At 40.9% G+C, this 24,645-nt stretch overlaps 1 protein-coding gene across 4 annotated transcripts in view; it reads right to left on the bottom strand.

Annotated features, from left to right (window-relative positions):
• Positions 1-681: 681 nt before the first annotated feature.
• LOC132868603 (large ribosomal subunit protein uL3-like) overlaps positions 682-24,645 on the bottom strand; it is a 61,126-nt gene continuing 37,162 nt past the window's right edge. For 2 of the 4 annotated variants that reach the window (XM_060901611.1, XM_060901613.1), the window contains exons 2-10: positions 21,004-21,196; positions 20,622-20,790; positions 18,427-18,562; positions 16,127-16,313; positions 5,101-5,261; positions 4,873-4,974; positions 4,618-4,713; positions 2,718-2,837; positions 682-882 (exon numbers count right to left, since the gene is read on the bottom strand). In XM_060901611.1, the coding sequence (XP_060757594.1) occupies positions 823-882; positions 2,718-2,837; positions 4,618-4,713; positions 4,873-4,974; positions 5,101-5,261; positions 16,127-16,313; positions 18,427-18,562; positions 20,622-20,790; positions 21,004-21,196 (1,224 nt within the window). In that variant the 3' untranslated portion in view covers positions 682-822. Of the gene's footprint in view, positions 883-2,717; positions 2,838-4,617; positions 4,714-4,872; positions 4,975-5,100; positions 5,262-16,126; positions 16,314-18,426; positions 18,563-20,621; positions 20,791-21,003; positions 21,197-22,323; positions 23,086-24,645 lie in introns of those variants that run through there. The other 2 variants (XM_060901612.1, XM_060901614.1) reach the window with 2 other exon arrangements.

Raw genomic sequence — 24,645 nt, 5'->3', positions numbered from 1 at the left:
AAAAAAATTGTAATACCCAACATGGATGACCTGTACCTGTATGTCTTCTAGGATGGACAATACTGACATGTTCCAGAATTTCTCAGGCAAAAGCTGGGATCAACAGGAGTGCAGGAGCTCAGAATAAAACACGGACACAAAGGACATGGAGGGAAAAAGTGCAAAACATGCTAATTGTAACATTTGTGTACAATGTGTAGAATATGTACATATGTACAATATTCCAGGCACATACCAGGACAAATTGCTGGACCTGCACTTGAACTACACACAGTTCTGATGGAAAATGGCTGATTGTGTGTGGAAAAATATGAAGACAATGCAAACAGAGGCCCGTGAATTTCTAAGGCAAACTTATACTAATCAGATGTATAAGAAACTGCTGAATTCAGAGTGCTGATCTTTACAAAAATAGTATTTGACCATAAATTGATGTCGTTGACACAGTAATTTAGGTACCATTGTTGGGAATAAAAGAAAGGATATCACTATCTGCATCACACATCTAACATCCTGCAATATTTGTTTCCTTTTGACAGATTACAATAGCACTGATTCTTCATTTTGTCCTAAAACATAATATTACATATTTTTTACATGTGAGTCTGGAACATTTCTGTTTGTCTTTATAAAATGATATTCTTAACATAATGACAATGAAGAACAACTAGAAATGTGACTTTTGGAGCAGATTGACTGATGTACAGTATTGTGTTTGAGACCTGCATGTGAAACTCTACATAGAACATAAAGGTCTGAAAGAACTAAAGGCAGTCTTTTATTTTTAATATATGCTTATTAATAAAGGGAAGACACAGTACATCATATAGTCTTCTCAGCAGGTTCAGATGCTTTTCTCAGCAGGTGTTTCTTCTGAGGGCCCTGAAGGAGGATGAGAGAAAAGAGGATGATCACATGGACCCATGTTTATTATTATTATTATTAATGCAGCCAGATCTATGTTTAATTGAATAGTAAAATTCATAAACTTACAGTTGCATAGAGGTTGTTAGATATACAACCCCGATTCCAAAAAAGTTGGGACAAAGTACAAATTGTAAATAAAAACGGAATGCAGTGATGTGGCAGTTTCAAAATTCCATATTTTATTCAGAATAGAACATAGATGACATATCAAATGTTTAAACTGAGAAAATATATAATTTAAAGAGAAAAATTAGGTGATTTTAAATTTCATGACAACAACACATCTCAAAAAAGTTGGGACAAGGCCATGTTTACCACTGTGAGACATCCCCTTTTCTCTTTACAACAGTCTGTAAACGTCTGGGGACTGAGGAGACAAGTTGCTCAAGTTTAGGGATAGGAATGTTAACCCATTCTTGTCTAATGTAGGATTCTAGTTGTAGTTCTTAGGTCTTTTTTGTCGTATCTTCCGTTTTATGATGCGCCAAATGTTTTCTATGGGTGAAAGATCTGGACTGCAGGCTGGCCAGTTCAGTACCCGGACCCTTCTTCTACGCAGCCATGATGCTGTAATTGATGCAGTATGTGGTTTGGCATTGTCATGTTGGAAAATGCAAGGTCTTCCCTGAAAAAGACGTCGTCTGGATGGGAGCATATGTTGCGCTAGAACCTGTATATACCTTTCAGCATTGATGGTGTCTTTCCAGATGTGTAAGCTGCCCATGCCACATGCACTAATGCAACCCCATACCATCAGAGATGCAGGCTTCTGAACTGAGCGCTGATAACAACTTGGGTCGTCCTTCTCCTCTTTAGTCCGAATGCCACGGCATCCCTGATTTCCATAAAGAACTTCAAATTTTGATTCGTCTGACCACAGAACAGTTTTCCACTTTGCCACAGTCCATTTTAAATGAGCCTTGGCCCAGAGAAGACGTCTGCGCTTCTGGATCATGTTTAGATACGGCTTCTTCTTTGAACTATAGAGCTTTAGCTGGCAACGGCAGATGGCACGGTGAATTGTGTTCACAGATAATGTTCTCTGGAAATATTCCTGAGCCCATTTTGTGATTTCCAATACAGAAGCATGCCTGTATGTGATGCAGTGCCGTCTAAGGGCCCAAAGATCACGGGCACTCGGTATGGTTTTCCAGCCTTGACCCTTACGCACAGAGATTCTTCCAGATTCTCTGAATCTTTTGATATTATGCACTGTAGATGATGATGTGTTCAAACTCCTTGCAATTTTACACTGTCAAACTCCTTTCTGATATTGCTCCACTATTTGTCGGCGCAGAATTAGGGGGATTGGTGATCTTCTTCCCATCTTTACTTCTGAGAGCTGCTGCCACTCCAAGATGCTATTTTTATACTCAGTCATGTTAATGACCTATTGCCAATTGACCTAATGAGTTGCAATTTGGTCATCCAGCTGTTCCTTTTTTGTACCTTTAACTTTTCCAGCCTCTTATTGCCCCTGTCCCAACTTTTTTGAGATGTGTTGCTGTCATGAAATTTCAAATGAGCCAATATTTGGCATGAAATTTCAAAATGTCTCACTTTCGACATTTGATATGTTGTCTATGTTCTATTGTGAATACAATATCAGTTTTTGAGATTTGTCAATTATTGCATTCCGTTTTTATTTACAATTTGTACTTTGTCCCAACTTTTTTGGAATCGGGGTTGTACTTTGTCCCAACTTTTTTGGAATCGGGAATTTTGTAATTCATATTGTAACGTGATTGTTCATTATATACTTTACTGCCTGGTTTAACGTTCTCATTTACCATGAAGGCAAACTTCTCCTGAGCTGTTTGGAAGCGGCCGTGACCAAATTTGGAGGTGGTGTCAATAAACTTGAGGTCTATAGTTTCCTTGGTCTTGCGTGTGGTTTGCACAAGCAGGGACTAAAACACAGACAGGTAAATGTAGTATCACATAAGGAATAAAGCACAACAGGATGTGCTGTTGTAAGGATACAATAAAGTACAGGATGGTGTGATGCCAGTCTGAAATTGATTACTTTCTAATAATGATGTCTCAAAGTGTTTTATTCCTCACAGCAATTTGTCAACACTAACAGTCTCTTACTTAAAGAAACACACATCAAACTTTTCATTCATTCATTGTTACATTTAATGCTGTAGAATTTCAAGAGTGAAGTCATTTACTCACCAGTCTCTTTTTGCTCTCTCTTGAAGTTAATACATACAGTATGTCATGTTACAGAGAAACCACAAAGCCCTCCTTTGTTGTAAGACTTAAATTTTCAGCTTTACCTCTAGCTGTTACAAAGTTCTGAAACTGGAGACTCTTTCCAAAAATGCTAAATAAACATCTCACACAAAACATGCTTTTTAAAATGTTTCTGTGGAGTGTCCACCAAAAACAGTCCCTGTGTTTTTATTATAGGAATAATTTATTTACTACAGAAATGAAAATGTATTAGAAGTAATGTGTTAATATATGCTTGTAGCCCAAACTACCGTCAGAGCTGTGCTTTTATAGAAAAATGACAAACACCTTCTGACCAATCAGAACAGAGCATTCAATAGCGCTATGGTATAAACATCAACACAGAGATACAATAACCTCAGAAATTACTGGAATAGCAAGGACAATTCTGTTTTTGCTATACACCGAAGACATTTGGATTTGAGATCAAAAGAGGAATAGGAGATAATAGACCAGAATTTCAGCTTCTCTTTTCTGATATTTGCATCTAGATGTTTTAAATAATTTGGAACATGGCCCCTTTTGTTTGAACCCACCCATTTTTCAAGTGATCAAAAAAATATTGTAACATCTGACTGAAAGGTGTTTCCTGTTGCCCAGGTACAGTATGCCCTGTTAGATTGTTTAAACCATTAATAGCTCTGAATGTCTACTCTTGGATTGTGCCCTGGGTTTCACCTGTGAAGACTGCATTTGTTGTTAAAAAGGTTAAACCAACATCGAGACCAGAGAGCTGTCTATGGGAGAAAATCAAACCAATTTGAAGTTGAGGAAAGAGGGAAAATTGATGTATCACACAAGCACTGGGTATAGCCAGTACAACAACTTGGAATGTCCTGAAAAAAAAAAGAAACAACTGATGTACTACAACCAGACATCGAAAAGGTCACCCAAGGAAAACAATAGTTGGTGACAAACATTGTGAGAGCTGTGAAGAAAAACCCCAAAATGTCAGCCAGTAACAGTATTACAATCCATCCTTTGAAGAAAACTTAGAGAGCAGAAATATAGAGGCCATACCACAAGATGCAAAACACTCATCAGCAGTAATAATCAGAAGGCCAGACTGGAATTCATAGTACAGAGATGAAATACAGAGATAAGCCACAAAAGTTCTGGAGCCAAAATGAAAATCAAATATCAGGAAACCAAAGCTGAAATTCTGATCTACTATCTCATATTCATATTTTGATCTGAAACCCAAATGTCTTTCTGTTTATCGCAAAAACAAAATAATTTGGGACTTTAAGCGGGCTGTATGTCAAATCCTTAATGATCTCATATACACAGAGCATATACTACACATATGTTATACTTATGGGAAAAGGTCATAACTTTTTATAATTCACCAAGAGATAAACTGGGACATATTACAAACTCTACAAGCAATACATTGTTGAATAGTATATTTAGATTGTATATTTTATGATATTTTGTATGAATAAATCATACCTTTCTGAGAGTAAGCACTCGTTTCTTTGTGCCAACCACGCAGCCTTTCACCATCACAAAGTCATTGTTCACCTCTCCATAATGAGGAAAGCCTCCCTATTGGAAAGAACCATGTTTTATTTGTATGAGACGTTTAGAAATGGAAATTAGAAATGCACAGCTCATGTTCTGAAGAAATAAATACTGGAATCCCCTCAAGCAAAGTAAACACTTTTCGTTCAAAGTGGAATAAATTATGATTTTTGCTCTCATTACCAGTGGAGTGATGCTCTTCTGAGTTGTGTCATAGCTAGTGGAGGCATTGTTACACACCACTTTGCCTTCATGGATATGAACCCCTTTTCCGATACGGTAGATCTAAAATTAGCAGTGAACAGATGCAAATTCAATTATACATTATACAGAGTGAACTTCAGATCAGTTTTAGTTGATATACAGTACATGTGAATATTTGTTTGTTCAAAGACAATATGAATCAAAGACCTTTTTGTTTAGCTCTGTACGGTGGTGGTAGCCCTTCTGACCTGCACGGGCAACAGTGAAGCCTACACGGGCCGGATGCCAGGCTCCAATGCATGCCACCTTCCGGAGACCTTTATGGGTTTTTCTGGGCAGCTTTTTGGTGTGCCAGCGACTCGTCACACCTGGAGGATACAGATGCAAAGCACTATTATTACTATAAATCAGTGGAGCCTAACAGCAGTCCTGTATATACTTAGAAACGCTCTTTATACTTTACTATGCTTTTGCTTCTTAGTAGCAATTATAGTTTTTATGGTATTTGTCAGTAACGGCTCAGAGAACACGAGTTCAGAACAGCCTTCAAACATGGCCGCTCGGAACTACAAACCCCAAGAACCACAGCACCCTCTGTCTCCTGATTATTAATAACATCACCTGCATATCGTTCAGTAATCAGCCCCATGCCCATGGCTGTAGCCAGCTATGAGGTCCGGACCTCGGTCATTTTTAAAAGCTGAAAATACATTTGTACGCTAAACATTCAACTGGATAAAAAAAATTAAGAATAACATTAAAACGTCTCCATAAAAAGTGCATTGTTAATTATGTTAAACGTTGATTCTGTCTTCTGTGTCTGTTTCGTGCGTGCAGCTCTGGGACCAAGAACACAAAAACGAATGAGTGCGCGACTCAGGGGAGTGAACACAGTGCAGTAGACACGGTTTTTTCATGGTAACCATCAGTGCACTTTCATGAAGCTGTTAAATTTACATTTTCGAAGCAGCGCAGTTGTAGCCTACCTTGTTTGTGATTTTAAAAATAAATCATTCGATAAGCCAAAGCAATAGAGTGGAAAGTTTCAACTTGTGTTTGCCTTGGATAACTTTGCCTAAAACATGGTGGTGTATACTGATTTTTTTCCCAGATTTTTTTTTTTTTGTGTGTAGGTGTAACGGATGCCAGATTGTTAATGCATCTTAGTTACATAGGCTGCATGGTTTGGGTATCTTTTGTCCTCATTGCTTGGGCCAGATCAAACCATTAAACAAGCTTAAATTATTCTTACTCTTGCCACATACATGATTTTTTTTTTTCAAAACTGATGATATTCAGTTCAAACACCATTAAAAGTAATTTCAGGAATAGATCTCTTGTGTGACATGTAATTCACCCCTCATATTTAAATATGTCGAAAATTTTTCGGCATCACAGACCTCGATGATTTTAAAATGCTGGCTATGGCCCTGCCCATGCCTATATAAGCACAGCTCTCATACTTGGACTTTGCAAAGTATCGTTTAGTGTTCTCTCTCTAACGTACCAAAGCTGTTTGATTACTACCTGTTTATCAGTGTATGACCAGTATTCCCATTTTGTCTCGACCTTGTCTTATAGTCTAGTCTATGTTGCTCTGAGCCTTGTGATGACATGGCGACTTGTCCAGGGTGTACCCCGCCTTTCACCTGTAGTCAGCTGGGATAGGCTCCAGCTTGCCTGCGACCCTGTAGAACAGGATAAAGCGGCTAGAGAAAATGAGATGAGATGAGATGTTGCTCTGATTGCTCGACCCTCCCTAGTTCCTGACCTCGCTTCTTGCACACCAATTTAGAGTACGTCTGCAGTTTGCTCTGCCCTGGTCTCCCCTGCGCTTGCATCCGTAAGTGCCTGCACTCTGACAGGATACTTCGCCATCCAGGGATGCAGCAGAGGAGTCAAAGCAAACTGCATTCAACGCCCAGGGGCACCTATTGGGAGAACATCAGCAGATGCTTTGTGATCTAAACACCAGGGTGGCTCAGCTTACTGCTGTTGTGTCGCAGGCACCTCCCAATGCCGCCATGCAACTTATTCCTCTGCCCAAAATATTTTCTGGTGAAGTTTCACAATGCAAGGGATTTCTCCTCCAATGCTTGTTGTATTTTCTTCAATCTCCAGTGTCACTGAGGAACAAAAGATTGCCAAGTTTGTCACTTTCCTCACTGGCAAGGCGCTCAAGTGGGCATGTGCGGTATGGGAACACAGCGACTAGCCTACTACTTCCTACCACCACTTCCTAGAACTTTTCAAGAGGGTGTTCAATCACAAGCCGGAGGGAATTGAGCTTGGAGAGACCCTTCTATCCATGCAACAGGGTGTTCGAAGAGTCACCAAGTACGCCCTGGATTTTTGCACACTTGCTGCTGGCAGTGGATGGAATGAACCAGTGCTGAAAGCCATGTTTCACCAGGGGCTGTGTCCCGAGGTATTGAGCGAATTAGCATGCTGCAATAAACACTTGTCCCTTGATGCCCTCATTGACCTAGCTATTCGCCTGGATCATCTAATATCCAACCGACCTCCTATGGCACCATCTACCTCTCCTGTCCAGGTCACGGGTGAATCAACACACATGGAGGTGTCTCATACATGGTTGCAGTGATCCGAATGAGAAAGAAGGAGAAGAGAGGGTTTATGTTTCTACTGTGGCGAAGCAAGTCATGTAATCGCCCAATGCCCAGTCCGCCCATCTAGAGGAGCTCCTGCCCACCAGGAACACAAACCACCTAGCCTGGTGAGCCCTGTTTTTAACTCCAAGACTCTTTTAACTCTTAGATTACCTGTACTTTTGAAACTGCCAGATGCTACCCATGTCCTCTCTGCACTCATAGACTCAGGGTCAGAAGGGAATCTCATCAACTGTGCAGCTGTCCAAAGATTCGACCTGGACACAGAAATCCTACCAGGGCTGCTCAAAGTAAAATCTATCAACGGGGGCCCTACTGGAGACGGACTAATCACCTCATGCACAGCCCCTCTCCAAATACAGGTGGGGGCCCTTCATTCCAAACACATTTCCTTGCTCATCACCCAAGCACCACATTATGATGTCATCCTTGGATATCCCTGCCTTCAACTCCATGACCCCCTTATCACCTGGCAGAAGGAGGATATTATGTAGTGGTCGACTGCCTGCCTTCAGCGTTGTCTGCAACTTCCTCAAGTCACAAATTCCTCAACCTCTGTGGAGAGTCCTATGCCCGATTCCCAAGACAGTGTTCCGACCTGCTATCTCGATTTGAAGGAAGTCTTCAGCAAGGGTAAGGCATATGGTCTACCACCCCATCGCCCATATGACTGTGCCATAGATGACCTCCCAGGCACGACCCCACCTCACAGCAGAATCTAGCCTCATTCCCAAAAGGAACAATCGGCAATGGAGGAGTAAGTTTAGGAGGCACTGAAGCAAGGCTATATCAGACTGTCTACCTCTCCTGTGTCTTCTTTGTGTAGATAAAAGGGGGGGGCCTCCAGCCATGTATTGACTACAGAGGACTGAATCAAATCACTGTCAAATACTCTTACCCACTACTACTCGTACTGTCTGCATTAGGACAACTAAGATCGGCAAGAGTTTTCTCTAAACTGGACCTCTGCAGTGCCTACAACCTGGTCCACATTCGGGAGGGGGACGAACGGAAGACGGCCTTCAGTACTGCTGCCGACCATTTTGAGTACTTAGTCAGCCATATGGCCTTTCTTCAGCTACAAGTGTTTTCCAGTGCCTAATAAATTACATATTGAGAGACATGCTGGGAAAATTCATCATTGTGTACATAGATGACATCCTGATCTACTCCCCAGATAAAGACAGTCATCAGGCTCATGTCAGGTCCCTGCTAACATGCTTGCTCGAGAATCATCTCTTTGTCAAAGCAGAGAAATGTGAATTCCATGTCATTCAGATCTCATTTTTGGGATACATAATCAGTACTGAGGGAGTAAGCATGGACCAAACCAAGGTCCCAGCAGTCATGTCCTAGCCAACCCCCATGTCTGTCAAGGAGATTGCAGATTTCTACAGGCGCTTCATCCGGGGCTTCAGCACCATCTCCAGCCCATTGACCTCCCTGCTAAAAAATGGACCATGTCGGCTCAAGTGGGGTCCAACGGCTGAAGAAGCATTCAATAAACTCAAGTCAGCCTTCACCTCTGCCCCCATTCTGCAACATCCAGACCCCACCAAATCATTTATCATAGAAGTGGCTGCGTCTGAAACTGGAGTTGAAGGGGTGTTATCACAATGCATTGGGGAGAAGAATAAATTGCACCATGTAGCCATTTTTTCAAAGAAACTCAACTACAGAAAGAAACTACGACACTGGTAACCAAGAGCACCTAGCTATCAAGCTGGCCCTAGAGGAGTGGAGACACTGGCTGGAGGGCACCACACACCCTTTCACAATCCTTACAGACCACAAGAACCTAGAATATCTGAAGACCGCCAAACTGCTGAACCCATGCCAAGCCAGGTGGGCCCTATTCTTCAGACACTTCCAGTTCATCATATTCTACCACCCCAGCTCCAGAAAAATCAAAGCAGATGCCCTATCTCATATCCACATCTCCTCAACCCACAGCTCTGAATCCACACCAATACTACCTACTGAGTGTTTTGTACAATGTTTTGGGACATTGACAGAGATCCAGCAGTCATAGACTCAGAACCCACCCGAAAACTAACTCCTCCACATTCCACCTGAAATCAGGGGAAGACTCATCACCTGGGCTCATTCCTCACCTGCTACTGGTCATCCAAGCACATACCAACTCATAAGAAACAAGTACTGGTGGGAGAACATGATCTCTGACATAAATCACTTCATCTCCTCATATTCAGAGTGTACCCAAGCCAAGGTACCAAATGCCCCTCCTGCTGGAAAGTTATGCACTCTCCCAGTACCTGAGAGACCCTGGTCACACATAGCCACAGATTTCAGCACTGATTTACCACCTTCTCAAGGAAACACTGTTATCAAGGTAATCTAAAGCCTCGCTGTACGTGCTGCTATGGGCGGTCTATGGTAAAAAAATTTGGCAAACCGTGCTTGAGACTTGCGCGACACTTGTGTGTGTTCAGCGCCATAGAAGGTCACAGACTGCCCGTGGAGACTTCTGGTCCTGCACATGCAAATTCTACGGGTCTTGTGACAAATCAAGAACACATACACTACGTACGGGACCCGTATTCCTTTTGTACACCTGAACCAAGTCAGCAACGCGGCTAGTAGGGGCTTTTTGCGATGACAGTAAAACTCATGAGTGACGCACGGTCATTGTATGAGTGACGTGCCTCAGAAGTGTTCCACACTTATTATTTGTGCGGCGCGCAAGACAGAAGTGCATCTCACTTTCTACCCCTGTGTGTGGTGTGCACGCAGCGCACGCGAACTGCACACAACACGAGGGGCAAGACTCTGGGTATATATACTATTCAAAAAAAGTAGGGGATATTGGATTTACAAGTAGAATGAAATGCAGATCATGAGGTCAGGAAGGAAACAAATGACAGAAAAACATTAAGGAAACATTTGTCAATTTATTCGAAACCCTGTGTACAGTCAGTAAAGGACAGATTCTCCAGAATAAGGGTCAACACAAACACAGGGTCACACAGCAAATTTACCACCATTTTGAAACCGAGTCAGTAGCGGGTAAAACCCCCTCGGTTGGCTAGACAAGCTCGAATTCGGCGTGGCATACTCCTAACGAGACATCCCAGGTCATTTTGGGGAATGTTATTCCATTCCTGTTGCAATGCTGCAGCAAGTTCTTGGACATTGGCAGGAGGTTGTTGACGTTGGCATAGCCGCTGTCCAAGCATGTCCCAGACATGCTCGATGGGGGAAAGGTCCGGACTGAGTGCTGGCCATGGTAATCTGGTGATATTCTGCTGCTGGAGGTAATCTGTAATGATCCTGGCCCTATGACATCTGGCATTGTCATCTTGGAAAATGAAACGGCGGCCATAACGACGTGCAAATGGCACAACATGGGGTGCCAAGATGTTGTCCCGGTAGTACTGCCCTGTGACACATCCAGCAACAACATGCAAGTCTGTTCTGCCGGCAGCAGTGATGCCTCCCCACACCATTACAGAGCCACCCCCATACGGATCATGTCTAATGACGTTAACGTCATGGAAACGTTCGTTACGTCGGCGCCAAACCCTCCTGCGTCTGTCCAGGAAGTCCACAGTGAACCTCGACTCATCTGAGAACATTACGTAGTTCCATCAGCGATTATCCCAGCGTTGATGATGACGACACCATTGGAGTCTGGCCCTAATGTGATGATCCCTCAAACAGGGAATGACACGAGGACGTCGGACGTGTAAGTGAAATCTGTGCAGTCGATTCCTGATGGTCTGGCCACTCACTACCAAGCCAGTATCCCTTCGAAGTTGAGACCTTATCTGATTTGCTGTTACTATACGATTTCTCAAGGCAATAGTGTGGATGAATCTGTCCTGAGCCTGAGTTGTTGCCCTTGGTCGACCGGATCGTGGTCTATCCTGAACAGACCCTGTAGCACGATGTCTGGACCATAATCTGCTGATGACAGACTGGGAAACATTCAATGCTCTTGCCACAACGACCTGTCTTGTGCCAACCTGTAGCATGCCAAGGGCACGTAACCTCTCATCCTGTGTTAGACAGCACATGGTCTCTGTTTACTTAACGACTTCAACCACTGATAATCTGATGCTTTCTCTTCAAAATCTTCCTTTGGAGTGGCTCTAACCTTCCAATTCAGAGTCATGCAAATTTGTGGCACGACCCCCTTGATCATCAGTAGCATCCCGTGCTGATCATGAGAGTGTCATTGATGTGTTTGGGTGATGAATTTCTTTGGAAATGCTTCCTCAGTAAGGAACTATACAACATGCTTTCATATCCCTTTGTATATGTGAAAATTTGGATCTCAAAATAAAATACCCCCTACTTTTTTTGAATAGTATATATTGGGGAGGAACCAAGGAACCAATCATGTAGCGTGTAGCATTGTAGAAAGGAAGAAGACCACCTCATTTGCTGTTTTTATTTGGGTATATGTTTAATTTACCATGCAAACATCAAATAATAAAACATGAGTATAAGGGAATAACGCATTTTATTACACTGTAAAAAAATCCCAACTTAATAACAGTTTGAGCACTGAAACACACTTTGACTCTGATTCAGAGCTGCTGTCCTACTCCTACTCCTGCTGAGTGGTGGGACGGGGTGTCGGGATGTCCTTGTCCTCATCACTGAGCATGGCACAAGGGCCTGACAGCGATGATGGGATTGCAATGTCCTCACTTCTGGGCGTCGTTAGCTGAAACATACATGAAAATCAGCAGATATAATATTAATTACATAAGCATATAGATACTGAAATGAATGTTCAAAGCATGTGTATTTACCGTACCTGTGAAAATACCTGTGGCGGGGTGCTGTGCCTTCTGCCGGCTTGAAGGCAAACTTCTCCCTGTCTGTACAGGGCTCGCTGGTGCTGCTACCATCATCAAATTCTTCCTCCTCCTCCCCCTCTGCTGTTTCAGGCTGGGTTACTTCACTTTTGCTCGCTTCTTCTTGGGTCCCATTTTCTAAACTTTAAACTGAAAATTTTTTAATTTTCCCCCAAAATATCCAATGTTCTTCAGTCGAAAGACAGATGCAGAATGCTGCAGACACACTGGTTTTATACCCACTCTTGGTTTGCATCACACGCAAGTTATGAGTGATTGTAACGTGCTAATCACATGTATCACAAATGCTTCACAAGAGCGGCCCGAACTTGTAGCACAGGAAACTGGTAAAATGCAAGTCTCACACACTCCACACTCACTGAACACACACTGATCACGTGTGTCAGATATACACTTTCCACGGGTTAATGGTGCAATTTTTCCCACACTTCGAGGAAGTCAGGTGTGCAACCTGTACTTGACAAGTACTTTGCCTGTACTCCTCCCTCAAACATTCCCCCGGGTTCACCATGACCCTGCGGTACGGCTGCGAGCTACCAAACCCTGCGACCCATGCGTGTCCAAAACACTTACGGCGGGTTGTGAGTGAGGCTTTAGATCGAGTCTCCAAAGCGCTCTGACTCCTTCCTCTACCAGGTCTGCCCACAGCTTTTCAAACGGCCAAACTATTATTTAACCATGTATTCCGTTACTTTGGTATTCCAGAAGACATCGTAAGTGATTGGGGTCCCCAGTTAATCTCCCGACATTGGACCAGTTTCATGGACCATCTAGGAATGTGTAAGTCTCACGTCTGGGTATCATCCACAAGCCAATGGACAGGTGGAATGTGCAAATCAGGAGGTGGGTTGTTTTTTACGCATCTTCTGTATGAGAAACCAAAGGGACTGGGCACAGTTTCTCCCATGGGCTGAGTATGCACAAAACTCCTTCAAGCATTTTGCCACACAATTAACATCTTTCCAGTGCATGCTCAGCTACCAACCCCCCCCCCCCCCCCCCCCCATGGGTAGATTGGGAGGGCTACGGCCCAGAAAAGCAAATTTGGGTGAGCTCCAAAGACATACTAGACCCCCTGCTTACACATGAATTCCACAGCCAACACCCAGACAAGCTGGCACCTAGAGGAAGGGGGTGACACAGAAAATCACTCACTCCCAGAGGGAGCTCCTCAGGGGGTGTCTGTCAGTAATGGCTCAGAGAACACAAGTTCAGAATAGCCTTCAAGCATGGCTGCTCGGAACTACAAACCCCAAGAACCACAGCGCCCGCTGTCTCCTGATTATTAATCACATCACCTGCATCTCATTCAGTAATCAGCCCCTCGCCTACATAAGCACAGCTCTCACATTTGGATTTTGCAAAGTATCGTTTAGTGTTCTCTCTCTAACGTACCAAGCCGTTTGCTTACCACCTGTTTATCAGTGTATAACCAGTATTCCCAATTCATTTTGACCTTGTCTTATAGTCTAGTCTACGTTGCTCTGTTTGCTGATTGCTCGACCCTCGCTAGTTCCTGACCTCACTTCCTCCATCCCGATTTGGATTACGTCTGCAGTTTGCTCTGCCCCAGGCTCTAGGGCTGTGCGATGTCCCCTTAATTGGCATCGACGATGTTTACAGTGCAAACATCGTGATGGACGATCATATCGTGGGCGGGGGGGGATTTTAATACCATGTTATTAAATATATTATTATTATTATTATTATTATTATTATTATTAAAAGTATTAGATACTCATCTGAGGCTTTGGCACGTAAAGAAAAAAAGCGCTAGGTGATGTGGAATATTTGGCCTTGATAACGGATATGCGGTCCAGCTGCAACATGATGCCCTATATGTCAGCTACCGTACATTATGTGGACCGAGAGTGGGCAATGCAGTCCAAATGCCTGCAGACAAGTTTCATGCCAGAGACACATTCAGCGGACAATTTAGAAGACGCATTGCGCGAGACACTTGCCGAATGGAAAATAGAGGAGAAAAAGATCGCCTGTATAACAACGGGGCGAATATTGTCACAGCCATCAGGCAATTGAAATGGCCGTGGTTAAGTTGTTTTGGGCACAATTTGAACCTGGCCATAACCAACTCGCTTGCGCAACAGAGGGCCAGTACAGACTGAGGATTTGGAGTTTGCCGAGCAGTCAACACTGCGTTTGCGCACAGCTGGCTTCGGAGAAATGAGCTGCGCAAAGCGCAGGTGGAAACGAACCTCCCCGAGCACTCACTGATCACGGCAAGATATTAATCTGCTCTAACAATGAAAGACTAGTATTCAAACTATGAGAAGAAACTACACTTAAGCTATTACTCATTGTTTATTTACACCATATCAATTGACGATGCGTTTCGGCCTTTAGTGCGCACTTGAACGCGCTAATTTTTCCAATTTATTAGTGTTTGAATTATTGCACCAGCTTTTAAAATCATGATTTAATATTGTTTTTTTTTTACTGTCTTTACATTTATCAGAATCACCTTCATTCTTCCTTTGGTTTGACTTTATGGCTTAGAGTGGACCATTTTGTGTCTGAAAGTAGGCCTATTTACCAGATTAAAGTTATTTGACTTCTGCCGAAGTCTGCGCTTCCCTGCCGTTTGATAAGGTGCAATATTTCCCGACTGAAGTCGTTAATAGTGGCTATTTGTTTGAACAACATGACAAATTTTACATTAAAAGTATAGTGTAGGCTAAAAAATGAAGTCAAAATTTATTATTAGTAGCATACTGTATTTGTGTAACCACATGTTATGTTCACTAGCACGTCCCTGCATCATAGCCTACGTGAACAAGCGGTAATAGGATATTACTTTATAATGATTTATATAATTATGTATTTATATATAATTATATGTTATATAATATATTTATATATTAAACAAAACTAACTAACTAAACTAACAAAAAACTAACTTTTTAGGTTAAATAGGCCCAGATGATACCGTATATGCATGTTTATGACAGGAGGGGGCGTGGTATCACGATGGTGGCTCTCCATCGTGATGGATGACCACCATCGTCGATGGATGATGGCATAGTCTATCGGCACAGCCCTACCAGGCTCCCCTGCGCCTGCATCCATAAGTGCCTGCATTCTGACAATATTGTATTGTAACTTGTAAGCTGTAATTTTAAACCAGGATGTCAACGTTAAAACATCCATTTTTCCCTTGTGTGCTGGTAACAGTAAAAATATGAGACATGCCTATATTTAAAAAAAACCTCACAAAACTGTGAAGAACCAATATTTCAAACGTACAAAAACATGTCTACATTTGTTTTGATAAATAACGGAAGGTCATGAAGTGTCTCTAAAAAGATTGACTTGAAAAATATTGTTGCAATTTTTCTAACCAGATAATATTTGATACTTAATACTTAATAATAAATAAAATATGCACTTATGGTGCATGGCCATACTGGGGGAAAAATGTAGAGTTGTAACCAGACGCCATATTTCAGTAAAAAGCGATACTATACTTCACACATACCACACTGAAGTTTCAAATCTGGTCTACCTCTATTTATTCATGTAATAGTATGGATTTTACAGAAAAAAAAACAAGTATAATGTAAGTTTCTTGGCCTTCTCCAACCCCAAAGACATGAGATGTACTCATGTTTAAACTCTAGACTAAAAGTTATGCAGTGCATGAAAGGAGAAAGCACAGCATTCTCAGAGCCCTGTATCAGCATTTCATATATTGAAAGGATAAAGCAGTGAGGTGAAATGTTCCATCATGCATCTTACCCTTTACGCCATGGCCCTTGGTGACCCCAATCACATCGATCATTTCACTCTGGCAGAAGACAGAAGACACAGGCACGGGCTGCTCCAGCTTCTCCCTCACCCAGTCCACCTTCTCAGCTATAGTGCCTCCATTCAGCTGCACCTCCATGATGTGGGCCTTCTTCTGCCTCAGTGCAAGCAAATGCATCTGAGAGAGAGAGAGAGAGAGAGAGAGAGAGAGAGAGAGAGAGAGAGAGAATATCAAGGTGATGAAAAGCTTACATTCTTGCAGCAGATACAACATGAAAACATTTTATGCAAAAGCAATATCCTATATTCAGTAATCCTATATCAAGAATTATTATACATACAGGAAACTTTTTCTATGGAATAAAAACATGTATTCTATTCCCTTCTAGTGGGTTTCATTCATTTGGTTTGATAGCATGCAATATTATTAGCATATCGCTTATCTTACGTGTATTACATCACTCTCCCCAATGGAGAATGAGCAGTGAATATGGTTTACAATACTGCATGGTTGTCAAGACAACATGACATCACACGTCGGAGATGTAAAACTTCCGCACTAGGGAGCGACTGTGACAATTTGTAAACAAACATGGCCACCAGGTTTGCTTCATTAAATACAGAAGATTTTGAGAGAATTTTGAAAGAGATACACATTGAACACCCAAAAGGAATGTGTATGTATAATAATGGCTGGCTTTTTTCGTGGTATATCAGACATATTCCATTCAGCTAGCATGATACTGAACGATTCGAAGATGAGTTTAATATCATGCTAGCTGAATGGAATATATCTGATATACCACACAACTCCAGCCAATATTATTTAATTAATACTGCATAATAAATACCAATGTGAGATTTATGAACTCTATGAAGAAACCATTTTCATATGTTTTCCCTGATCCCAGGAACATGGATCATGGGGCAGGAACACACACTGGATGTGCACACACATTTGCGTCTTAAGGAAAATACTCTGGGTGAACATGTACTCCACACAGACAGTAACCTGAGTTCTGGATCAAATATGCGACCCTGGAGCTGTGAGGCAACACTATGCCACTATGTAGCACCAGACAATTTAAACCATTTAATTATGGATTTTTCGAAATCTTCTAAATGCTTTACTTAGCAATTTGTATTGCTAAATGTTTGTCATCACCACTTTTTTTTTGGGGGGGGGAATGAAAAGTGTAATAGAAAAGAAGATAAGATGGCACACATCCAGAAAACATTTCAAGCTGAATTACTTCACCATAAAAATGTGATATTTCCATTTATCACCATTTCAATGAAATGTTTACTGAAATAATTCTACATAAAACACAGTAAACATCAGTGCACTGTGCATAAGCACTACCCATGTCTGTTTGATGCCTTATTTATTTTTAAACTGCCATTTGAAACTGCAGCCTCATGCTTACACTGACAGGGCGGGAACATTTATTGCAAGGAGTGTAATGGGTTATTCATCCACTGCATTTAATAAATACACGGACTAGAGTGTGGCTTGCACAGTCTGGAACAAAGATCTATTTATCTTATCCACTTAAAAGATGAATTCGAGGCCAAAGTACTTCACATTACTTGTCTTGCACAAGGGTTTGCAATCTTTTTTGCAGCAAATGACTTCTTTAATTGTCAAGTAAATTCTACAAACCACCTCAGCACTCACCTCAGTGTATTAAACTAATGAAATATGAGGTTCAGTATTTAAATATGTATAATAATACTGGGTTTTGCCTGTTTGTTGGAGTCATAGTGCTTTTTGATCCTGAACTTTCAACCGCACTTGAGATCAAAGTCTATATTTATAAGCCTACCTGTTTGTGAGTTATTGAGGCTTGGATTAAACCCATTCAATACAAGTGACCAGTCAACCAGGCTCATAACTATAAGAAGTTAATGATAAATATAATAGCTTTAATAATGGTGTGTTCTGATTTTGCAATTTAATTAATTAATTAATTAATTAATTAATTAATTAATTAATTAAACCAACCGCTTGGCTATCTTCATGCACCTCTTTGAGAACCACTGGTCTAACATGTACCTAGTAATTTCATAAAATAACTTGATGTTCAACTGTTATGTACAGTTAACATAATCCAAAAATAATAAATTTCACAACATAACACAATGTCTGGTTTATTTATTTTTCTTTCTTTCAGTGGTTTAATTCAACACTAAGTTAATAACTCTGTTATACTAAAACTGTTGCACTTGTTTTGGAAGCCAATTTATTCTGGCTCGCAATAAGGAATTGCAGTGCTATTCATTTCAGTTACCTGAGAATGGACAATGACCCTGATCACAGAGCAGTATTTCTTCATCAGGGCAAAATCCTTCTCCAGCTGCTTTTTGCCTGCTTCATCATGCCATTTCTTGCTATATTTGACGAAGGCCTTTTTCTTGCTCTTATACCTGAACAAGAATTATTTTAAGAATCAAATTAAAGGTCTCTGTAGGAAAGGTCTAGGTTTGTTAGTAAAGCTTTGCATGAAACCATTCATTCATTATCTATGAATCCATTGCAGGTTAGGGGGGAAACTGGAACCAATCCCAGCTGACTTTGGGCGAGAGGCAGGGTACACCCTGAACAGATTGACAGTCTATCACAAGGTCTAACACAGAGACTGACAGCCATTCACACTCACATTCACACCTATGGACAATTTAGAGTAGCCAGTTGACCTAACCCGGATATCTTTGGACTGTGGGAGAAAACCGGAGCACCCGGAGGAAACCCATGCAGGCATGAGGAGAACATGCAAAGTCCACACAAGAAGGCCCCAGTAGCTTCTTGCTGTGAGGTGACAGTGTTAACCACTGCACCAGCATGCTGCCTCATTCATTTTGCATGAATACTATGAGGTAAATAGGAGGATGTTGATTTTCATCATCTTACAGTGGTAACTCCAGATATACTAGTGCATCTCAAAAAATTATAATACCATGAAAAAATAAATTTTTCTTGTAATTTAATTAAAAAAGGTAAACTTTCACATATTCTATATTCATTACATGTAAAGTGAAATATTTCAAGCCTGTTTTTGTTTTAATTTTGATGATTATGATGATGATTATGAATTTTGATGATTATTATAGCTCATAAAAATCAGAAATCCAGTATCTCAAATTATTAGAATATTTCCTAAGATCAATCAAAAAAGGATTTACAATACAGAAATGTCCAACTTCTGAAAAGTATGTTCATTTATACACTCAATACTTGGTTGGGGCTCCTTTACCACGAATTACTGCACCAATGCGGCGTAGCATGGAGGCGATCAGCCTGTGGCACTGCTGAGGTGTAACTGAAACCCAGATTGCTTTGATAGCGGCCTTCAGCTCATCTATATTTTTGGTTTGGGTGTTTCTCATCTTCCTCTTGACAATACCCCATAGATTCTCTATGGGGTTCAGATCAGGTGAGTTGGCTGGCCAATCAAGCACAGTAATATCATGGTCAGCAAACCATTTGGTAGTAGTTTTGGCACGGTGGGCAGGTGCTGAGTCCTGCTGGAAAAGGAAATCAGCATCTCCATAAAGCTTGTCAGCAGATGGAAGCATGAAGTGCTCTAAAATCTCCTGGTAGACGGCTGCGATGACTTTAGACTTGATAAAACACAATGGACCAACACCAGCAGATGACATTTCACCCCAAATCATCACAGACTGCAGAAACTTCACACTGAACTTCAAACACATTGGAATCTGTGCCTCTCCACTCTTCCCCCAGACTCTAGGACCTTGATTTCCAAATGAAATGCAAAATTTATTTTCATCAAAAAGAGGACTTTGGACCACTGAGCAACAGTCCAGTTCTTTCTCTCTTTAACCCAGGTAAGACACTTTTGACATTGTCTCTGGTTCAGGAGTGGCTTGATATTAGGAATGTGACAGTTGTAGCCCCTTTGCTGAAGATTTGTGTGTGTGGTGGCTCTTGATGCACTGACACCAGCCTCAGTCCACTCCTTGTGAAGCTCTCCCAAGTTCTTGAATCAACTTTTCTTGACAATCCTCTCAAGGCTGCAGTCATCCCTGTTTCTTTTGCACCTTTTCCAGCCAACTTTTTAAGCAATGACCTTCTGTGGCTTACCCTCCTTGTGGAGGATGTCAATAATCGTCTTCTGGACAACTGTCAAGTCAGCAGTCTTCCCCATGATTGTGGTTGCATGTACTGAACTAGAACAAGAGATATACGGTATTTATACTATTTTATTCAAACTTGAAATGAAATATTCTAATTTTTTGAGATACTGGATTTCTGATTTTCATGAACTATAAGCCATAATAATTAAAACAAAAAATGCTTGCAATATTTCACTTTACATGTAATGAATATAGAATGGATGAAAGTTTACCTTTTTGAATTACGAAAAAAAATGAGCTGTTTCATGATTTTCAAATTTTTTGAGGTGCACTAGTATAGTCATGCAAGTGAATATAGAATAAAGGACATATGCAGAGACACGTATACCAGTTTTTGTAGAATCTGCGCTTGCACTCATCACTAATGTGCTCAGCAAAGATGGTCTTAAAAGAACGGAGGCCTTTCACAGTCCTGATGTATCCTACCACTCCCACGACAATCATTGGAGGGGTCTCAATAATAGTCACCGCCTCTACCTCTTCTCGCTTTGATATCTCTGTGATAGTGCAAAAGATTTTCTTGGAACAACTACTAATCGTCATGCCTTAAAATGTAAAACACATAAAAACTAGGACTGTCATTTCACTGACAATTCATATTCAGAGGTATTTAATGAAAGAAGTACAGAATTAGCAAATTACAGTCTGAATCATTTTGATTATATGTGTAGAATGGAACCCAGCTTTTAATATCACAGATAATGACTCACTCATGCCTGAACGATGCACCTCCCTCAGCGTGTGGGTCATGCCAGCCTTGTAGCCCAGGAACGCTGTCAGGTGGACAGGCTGTTTGGGATCATCTTTGGGCCAACTGCGCACCTTTCCACGATGCCTCTTACTCCGTTTGCGGGGCAGGAAGCCCATGTGCCCGTGACGAGGTGCATGGAATTTACGGTGAGACTATGAGAACAGCATATATCCACAGATTACTCCATATTCAACCAGCATTTTCAAACCTCCTCCCCCCCACCTTTTCACTTTCTGTAAACCAGCATGGGGCATGGAATTTATGGTAAGTACGATAAACAATGTACAATAGCAAGAGTCACGTAAATCAATTATAAGTCATATCCTTTTCATCTCCACATTTTGGCAATAGCTGCAAACTCTACTAAATATTACTGCTACGTCACAAAGTTTTTACCTAATAAGAAAAATTTAATTATGATTTAAATGCATTAACAAACTGATGAAGAAGAATAAACCTCATGTTTAAGGTTTGTTGTCTGCTTGGTTGACTACAGACAATATATTATTAAAAATATTAAACATTTAGCTAAAACGAATATAATGAGTTGAAATAATTGTGATTAGTTGATTATATAATAATTGTGACTATCCTACACAAAGCTTGTCCTCATTCAGCCTTTATACTGTTCTGGAAATTTCACAATTTCAGGATCATCACTTCTTTATTGAGGTTTTACAATGGACATGTACACATGGCATTGTCTCAGAGGTAAATATTAAGAAAAGAAGGGCTACGGTTCTATAGATGGAATTTCATGACTTCCATGATTCAGTATCTCAGCTGAGAAATTGAATCACAATTTTTTTGTCTGTTGCTTAGCAAATAAAATAAATGGAAGATAGAGGCATGCCTTATTTGTAAATTAGCTGAAGTTAAACCTTAATAACAAAAATCAGTTAAATAGACTTTTTTTAATTTATAGCACTGAAACAAATAAGTTTTTTTCTCTCTGTAGACCCAGACCCCATGCAAAAACGTAATGGCACTGTGTTGCCTTTCTGCATTATACCAAGAAAAAGAATCTCAAATGCTTACAGCATACAGAACTACATAATAATAATAATAATAATAATAATAATAATAATAATAATAATGTGTTTAATCTATATAGCACCTTTCTCACATCCAAGGTCACTTTACAGTTACAATAACAAAACAAACAATAAAAAAAACAACTAAAGGTTAGAGGTCATCACATTCACCCCACTAAAAGCAATACAGCACTGAGCATTGTTCTAAATCAGTTTAAAGTTAGAAATAACAGAAGCTCACTTACCATGGCTACCCTTGCAGTCCAAAGCACAAGGCTGAAAGAGACAGAGCCAAGTGCTGTCCTAAGACTTATATGAGGACCTAAAAGTTTAAGGATTCTAAATTGGTGGCTGGCTCAGATAAGAGGGATTGCTTTTCACCTTAGCCTGGTGGTGCCAAGTTGCAACACTGACAACTGATGTAGACTGGTGAGACAGAGTCCACCAGCAATTGGGGAGAGATGGTCCAGTTACTCTGTTATTCTTGATTTCACTAATATCTTTGAAAATACAGTATATGGCCAAAAGTATCTGGACACCCATTCATCACACCTTTTCCATTCCAAAAACATGGTTATTAATATGGAATTGGCCCATTGTTCTCACCTGTAACAGCCTCCACTTTTCTAGGAAGGCTTTCCACTAGATATTAAAATATGGCTGTGGGGATTTGTGCCTATTCAGGCATAAGATTATTAGTGACATCAGGCACTGATATTGGACAAGAAGGCCTGGTATACAGTTGGTGTTCCAATTCATCTTAAAAAAAAGTCAGGGCTCTGATGTCTTTATTCACTTCTCTTTGTGCACAAGGGCACTGTCACACTGGACCAGCGCTCTCTCTCTCTCTCTCTCTCTCTCTCTCTCTCTCGCATGTCACTACACCACTCTGAGCTCCAGAGGAGTTTCTAGGAATAAATACAGTAATGGTTTTCCATTGCCTTCTACTGGATTATTATCGAGGTTTTCTCCTCTCAACCATTCACACCTATGGGCAATTTAGAGTAGTCAGTTAACCTAACCACATGTCTTTGGACTGTGGGAGAAACCGGAGAACATGCAAACTCCACAGAGAAAGGCCCTCGGCGGCCACAAACTTCAAACCCGAAACCTTGTTGCTGTGAGGTGACAGTGCTAACCACTGCACCACCATGCCGCCCGGGACCAGCTCTAATGAAGGTAAATCATAATGCTACAGCATACAAAAACACTGTAGACAACTGAGTGCAGTTGAGTGGCAACATTGTGTGGAAAGCCCACACATGGGTGTGACGGCCAGATGTCCGCATACCTTTGGCCATATGGTGTATATCTGCACAAGACATTGCACAAGAAAGGAATTAGACAACTGATGAATAGCTAATGGAAACTGCCAATTACTTCTCAACATTTCATATGTATTTGGATTTCTAGAAAACATAGCCTAATCATTGGCACAATGCACAAATGGTTTTCTGAATTGAGCTTGTCTTGGCTTTGACCCCCTTAAGACTCAGTCTTGGCTTGATCTTGGCTAGTCCTGGGCTTGGACATGATAATGGTGGTCTTATCTACATCCCATAAGACAATATGATTACCTCCCATCCAGCAGCACTTTTTTGTTGGGGTTTGTTTACCTCTGTGGGGCTTCCCTTGTTTAGCCAGTTCTGTGGCTAAATACCAAGTCTACAGTTGTGTGCTGTAAGTGTGTGTTTCCCAATAGAGCTCGTGTATTGTTTGATATAAATGATGCTTCTGGTCAGGCTTCTTCCTCAACAACACTGCAATATTGGTAATGTGTACTTAATGGACTGATTTCTTAAGAAGGAAAAGGAAACAGGTTATGACAACACTCCAGTAACGTTGTGGAGAGCAAATAGACATCACAGAGCAGAAACCTGTCTGTAGGATTAAGTTAAAATACTGACACTATAGAGTTCTGGGTTGGAAGATGATAATCTATTTTTGCTAACTAAATGGAATATATCTGATAGACCATGAAAAAAGCCAACCAATATTTATTATTATTATTATTATTATTATTATTATACATTCTCTTCATATCAGCATCCTCAAAAGCCAATGCTAGCTTACTCGCGATTCGGTGCTGTTAGCATGGCCGTGCAGTCACCTTCCAGCCAGTGTAGCATTCATCAGTAGTGTTAGCGAAGGCCAACACTAGCTTACCCACGGTTCAAAGTGTTTATTATCATATACACAATAAGGACATGTCCACTTGCACAATGAAATTCTTAGTTTGCTGTCCACCATGAATGCCAATTACAAATAAATAAATAGGCGGAAGAAGTAATACAAAGTAAAGGCAATATAGTGCAAAAATAAAAACAAAGAAAAGCAAAAGCAACAAAAACCCAGTATAGTACAAAATAAAGGTAAATGTAGTGCAAAATAGGTAGTGTAATGCAAAAATAAGGCAATGATCAGACGTGGCAGCAGAAGGGCAGTAATGTGCGAATGTGCAAACAATGTTGTAGCAAGTGTTCTAGGTGGGTGGAGCACAGAAGCACGGCAGGCCAGTACTGAGTTCTCAATAACTCTTTTACTGTCAGCTTTTCAGCTTCTATGTT

The sequence above is a fragment of the Neoarius graeffei genome, chromosome 20 (genome assembly GCF_027579695.1).
Source record: "Neoarius graeffei isolate fNeoGra1 chromosome 20, fNeoGra1.pri, whole genome shotgun sequence".
NCBI lineage: Eukaryota > Metazoa > Chordata > Actinopteri > Siluriformes > Ariidae > Neoarius > Neoarius graeffei.
This window is presented reverse-complemented; position numbering and strand designations above follow the sequence as displayed.